Source organism: Ostrinia furnacalis, unplaced genomic scaffold, assembly GCF_004193835.3.
Source record: "Ostrinia furnacalis isolate ACB-3 unplaced genomic scaffold, ASM419383v2 OfSCF2778, whole genome shotgun sequence".
Lineage (NCBI taxonomy): Eukaryota > Metazoa > Arthropoda > Insecta > Lepidoptera > Crambidae > Ostrinia > Ostrinia furnacalis.
In genome coordinates, this window is record NW_021133017.1 from 2,932 (window position 1) to 7,717 (window position 4,786).

The window sequence follows — 4,786 nt, forward strand, 5'->3', positions numbered from 1 at the left end:
ATTTGTTTTTAATCACTGTAAAATTGTCGTCCGCTGAAAATCATAACATTTTATAAGTAGGTGGCTTGCATCCGGCAGAAACTTTTATTGCCTTTAAAATATCATTTTCAACAACGTTCATAACCGTTAATTTATATTGAGAACTTAAAGTAGTGTTTGTGAAACTAATTCGAGTTAGAAAATTGAATTTCGAAGCTTAACTTAATCCGAATTTAAACTGAAACGGTTAAACACAACTTTTCATAAGCTCCCAACAGGTAAATACGAAGAAAGCACACGCAGCGGCCGCAGCCCCAGCAGTGGTGCTGCAAGCGACAACCGGCCTTCAGTCAAAGGGGGAGTGTCTACATTAGCGCGGGGAGCGGCGCCCGCGCGCACACGCAGCGGCCGCAGCCCCAGCAGTGGTGCTGCAAGCGACAACCGGCCTTCAGTCAAAGGGGGAGTGTCTACATTAGCGCGGGGAGCGGCGCCCGCGCGCACACGCAGCGGCCGCAGCCCCAGCAGTGGTGCTGCAAGCGACAACCGGCCTTCAGTCAAAGGGGGGTGTATGATTTAATAGCTAAAATAATGTTGACGTACAAAATGGAGACGTGATCCCATAAGGGCCCCAATGTCACCCGATGTGGACCCCCGACCCAATGTGGAGCGGATGGATAGAGACTTTACTCGGAGTGCATCTTCGCGAAACTTCGTTTGACATATCTGGCGACATCATGACACATCACAAGGAGGTCGATATTAGCATGACATATGCCAGTCGCATGACACGTTGAGCGATGTTGCCAGACATATCGACTATCGAGTGAAGTCCGGCAACGTCGCGTCACTTCACCGACGTTGTTGGCGACACGTCGCGAGACATTTGTCCCCTAGCTTTAGATGTATTTTATGGATCCTATTTATCCAGCTTACCTTCCTGCTGAAGTGGTCGAGCGGCGTGGAGCAGGAGCACTCGGTGACGTGCTTGATGCTGCGCCAGTCCAGCGCCACGCTGCCCACCTCCGCGTCCAAAGCCGCCAGGCTGGCTGGGATGCTGTCGTCCGCCCTCTAATACAAGGTGAGACAGTAAATTAATATACTTTTACACTGTTATCTAAAGAAAGAAAGAAAAAACATTTATTTGGTACCAAAAAATAAAACAATAAGTACATTCAACTTAAAAAGCAAAATACATTGTACCAAATTGGTCTGTGCTCAGTATGAGGTCATAACGTACTGGAGAGCACGTTACGGCCACTGGTATTCTGCAGAAACCATGTATCTACTCCAATACACAACACAACTCCATAGAGCGACCGGTCGTTCAGGGAAAAGTTGAAGGATATCGCGTGGCAAGTCACCTATGCGCTAGACTGACCAAGTGAATCCGCGTATCTGACTACACCAGACAGTCTGGCAACAGGGAGATATAGCGGGAGATCGTGCGGAAAACTGTATCCGCCTCTACAATCGTGGGCCCTTCAATGTGACAACTGAGAAGAAAACTAGTTCCAAACTAGCAAAGCGACGAGGCACAGTAAGCGCCACGAAACCATTCAAACCAATATGGCTTACATGCCAGTATGCGTTGCGTGCGACACAACGGTTTTCTTAAGACCGCGTAGCGAGGAAAGTTTCCACCAAGGCGGAGCAGATAAATGTTCTGAAAAACCAATCAGATGTCATTAAAATTGAACGACATTGACAGAATGAAATCTAATTGGTTATTCAAAACATTTCTCCGCTCCGTGCCATGGTGGAAACTGGGCCTAACAAGTAAAACTTGTGCTATGGATATAAACATTACATCTATACTAATATTATAAATGCGAAAGTAACTCTGTCTGTCTGTCTTGCTTTCACGCCTAAACCACTGAACCGATTTTGATGAAATTGGCATAAATATAGTTTGGAAAGCTAGTAAATAAATATTGCTTATATTTCGTCAAAAAAAGTCTGATTTGTTGTGATTTGCATTCTTGTAATTTTTTTTATGCAAGACAAGGCAAGGCATATGAGTTTACGTCAAACGTCGTCACTAATGAGCGCGTTAAAAAAATTAAGCAATTCTTGAAAGTTCTGCTAGAGGCGCTGTACAATCCGTCATACATTTAATGTCAGTTTTTTACGCAGTCAATCACATCGAATGCGTTTGACGTAAACTCACACTACGCGCCCTGGTTGTTATGTGAGTAATTTTGGCTTTATAACTTACCTCAGTGATGAGAGGGATCTTGGAGGGCTTGGTGAGGGAGACGTCCTTCAGCGGGTGGTCGTGGTTCGCGCACTCCAGCTGCGACAGAGTGCCGCCAGACTCGTACAGCAATCTGTAAACATTATACTGGTTAGTTTTAGGCCTCAGCCTCGAGTTTAGCGGGCAGCGGCGCGGGAGCGGCGGCGGCGCGGGAGCGGGGCGGGCAACGCAGACCCGTTCTCGAAACAAGCGGGCAGCTCGCGCGGCGCTTTAGCGGCGAAGTGTTGTGTTCGGGGTTGTGTTATCGAGATATTTGTTTTTATTCGCAAACGAAATGTTTGAACAACCGCGACAATTTTATTTCGATCCAAATTTATTCCTAACGCTTGATTTATTGTGAGCAAAAGAAGGAGTGCGCTGCCCGCTCGTTGCCCGCTCCCGCGCCGTTGCCCGCTCGTTGCCCACTCCCGCGCCGCTGTTTTCGAGAACCGGTCTATTTGATTTTACGCATGAGATCCTGCCGCTCCCGCACCGCCGCCGCTCCCGCCCCGCTGCCCGCTAAACTCGAGGCTGAGGCCTTAGGGATTTGGACATGCAGTCAGCGTAAAATAGTTCGTGTCGTGTCACCCAAACTGGCCAAAAGTTGATAAAACAACCTTATTACAATTGTAACAAAGATGTGTTGCGAACTTATTGGCTACTTTGGGTGTCACGAACTATTTGACGCTGACTGTACCATAAATATGCTGGCTACTCATGTTGGTTCCAAACACTCGTCCAACGTCTGGATCAAAAAAAAAATATTGGCACCAACGTTGGGGGACAAGCTATTTTCTAAAGCTTTGGAGTCTCTGGATGCGTTCTGTGGTCTGGGGTCACGTCAAATGAACGCAGACCGCACCTGTTAGTTTTTTTTATGCAAGACAAGGCAGGTATTTGACCGCAATCGCACCTGGTGTTAAGTGAGATGCAGTCTAGGATAGTACATATCTGCCCTGTAAGTGCCTATTCATTTTTGTTGTTGTTTGCGTTCTTTGCTCGTGCCCACACTGTCAGATTGTTTCAATACAAAATGTACAGAGAGAACGACAATGTTATTCATATATGATGCGGGCTGCATACCCAATGTCACAGTAGTCGCCTGGCAAGTGAAAGGCCGTGGGTTCAATCCCATCTATTTTCAACTTTCAAAAATTAATTTGAGATCTATTTCTTAAATACAAAAATCCTAACAACTACTTACTTGTTGTCGATCTGCAGTGCGTCTGTCTTCGTCTCAATGTCCACAGTGTTCACGTTGCCGTTCTGGTAGTTGACCACTGCGGTCTCTTTGGACTTCTCCACCTTCTTGCCTGATAGAAGGTTCTTGAAGGTCGTTATCCTCTGCGAATGACAATAATTTTGTAATAAGCTATACATTTTGGAGTTTTTCTTGTACATCTTCATAGTCCAAACGTCAGAAAGTTGGCCTTCTAGTCTCAGAGGTCCCCATAAAGTTCACCATAGAATAGAAGCTGCTCCTTACCGGATGTGGTGGTCGAAGGCTATGGAGTGATTCACGGCAACTGTTAGCAAAGTCTAGCAGTTCCACCACAGACGACACAAGAAGCGCGGAACCTGGAAGCCACTGCTCACCCTGGCCAGGTAGTTGAAATGGTGGTCGAGCGCTATGGAGCGCTTCACGGCAACCACTTGCAGGATTCAAAGGATAATAGGTTGTTATAGTGTAGCAGCTCCACGAAAGGAGAACAAGAAGCCTGGAAGCTATAAGCTGTTCCTTACTCTGGTCAGGTAGTCGATGTGGTGCTCGAGCGCTATGCAGTGCCTAACGGCAATTTCTAGGAAATCTCAGGTCTTTGCTGGTCCTTTTTCCAGTCAGAGAGTAGGCTGTCTTGATTCAGAGATCCCTATAAAGTTTGGCCGCTTCACCAAAAAGAACAAGAAGCCTGGAAGCTAGAAGCTATTTCTTACCCTAGCGATAAGGATGGGTAGCTTGTGGTCATTGGACGATCTATCTGCATGGCGACCGGACTTTATTATGCTCACCCGCGCCAGGTAGGTGATTGGTAAGGAAGGGCGGCAATTGCTAGCAGGATTCAGAGATCCTTGGAAAATCTAATCTCTACCACAGGTGACACAAAAAGTATCTAAAAGCTATTCCTTACCCTGGCCAGGTAGTTGATGTGGTGGTAGGTAGAGTGCTATGGAGTGATTCACGGCAACTACTAGCCCGCTAGCAGGATTCAAAGGTTCTTATGTCGTAGCAGGCAGTAGCAGCTCCACGAAAGGAGAACAAGAATAAATAAATAAATAAAACAAATGTTTATTTTCTCTTCACAAAGGTAACAAAGAATAATGGAAACTACAATATTGTGAATGTTACAATAACAGAAGATGCCTGGAAGCTATAAGCTATTCCTTACCCTGGCCAGGTAGCTGATGTGGTGCTCGAGCGCGGAGCAGTGCTCCACGGCGGCGGGCAGCAGGTCGCCCAGCGGCTCGCGCGGGTGCACGCCGCTCTCGTGCCGGCAGTACATGCCGCGCCAGAACCTGCGGCCATTACTCATTATTTGTATTATTCATCATTCGTATTAAGAAGACTACGCAAGATTC

General features: G+C 46.8%; 1 protein-coding gene across 1 annotated transcript; it reads right to left on the minus strand.

Moving 5' to 3' along the window:
* Positions 1-277: 277 nt before the first annotated feature.
* Positions 278-4,719, minus strand: LOC114356309 (uncharacterized). Its single transcript, XM_028309401.1, has 5 exons — positions 4,597-4,719; positions 3,417-3,556; positions 2,195-2,306; positions 913-1,047; positions 278-509 (listed from the first exon to the last, which is right to left on the minus strand). Exons 1-5 carry the CDS (start codon positions 4,708-4,710, stop codon positions 447-449), a joined length of 564 nt encoding a protein of 187 aa, XP_028165202.1. The 5' UTR covers positions 4,711-4,719; the 3' UTR covers positions 278-446.
* Between the last annotated feature and the right edge of the window lie 67 nt (positions 4,720-4,786).

Coding starts and splice junctions, on each gene's coding strand:
- LOC114356309 (XM_028309401.1), bottom strand. CDS start 4,710: ATGTACTGCCGGCACGAGAGCGGCGTGCACCCGCGCGAGCCGCTGGGC. Junction 3,557..4,596: donor ACATCAGCTACCTGGCCAGG/GTAAGGAATAGC, acceptor TGTCATTCGCAG/AGGATAACGACCTTCAAGAA. Junction 2,307..3,416: donor GCACTGCAGATCGACAACAA/GTAAGTAGTTGT, acceptor TAATGTTTACAG/ATTGCTGTACGAGTCTGGCG.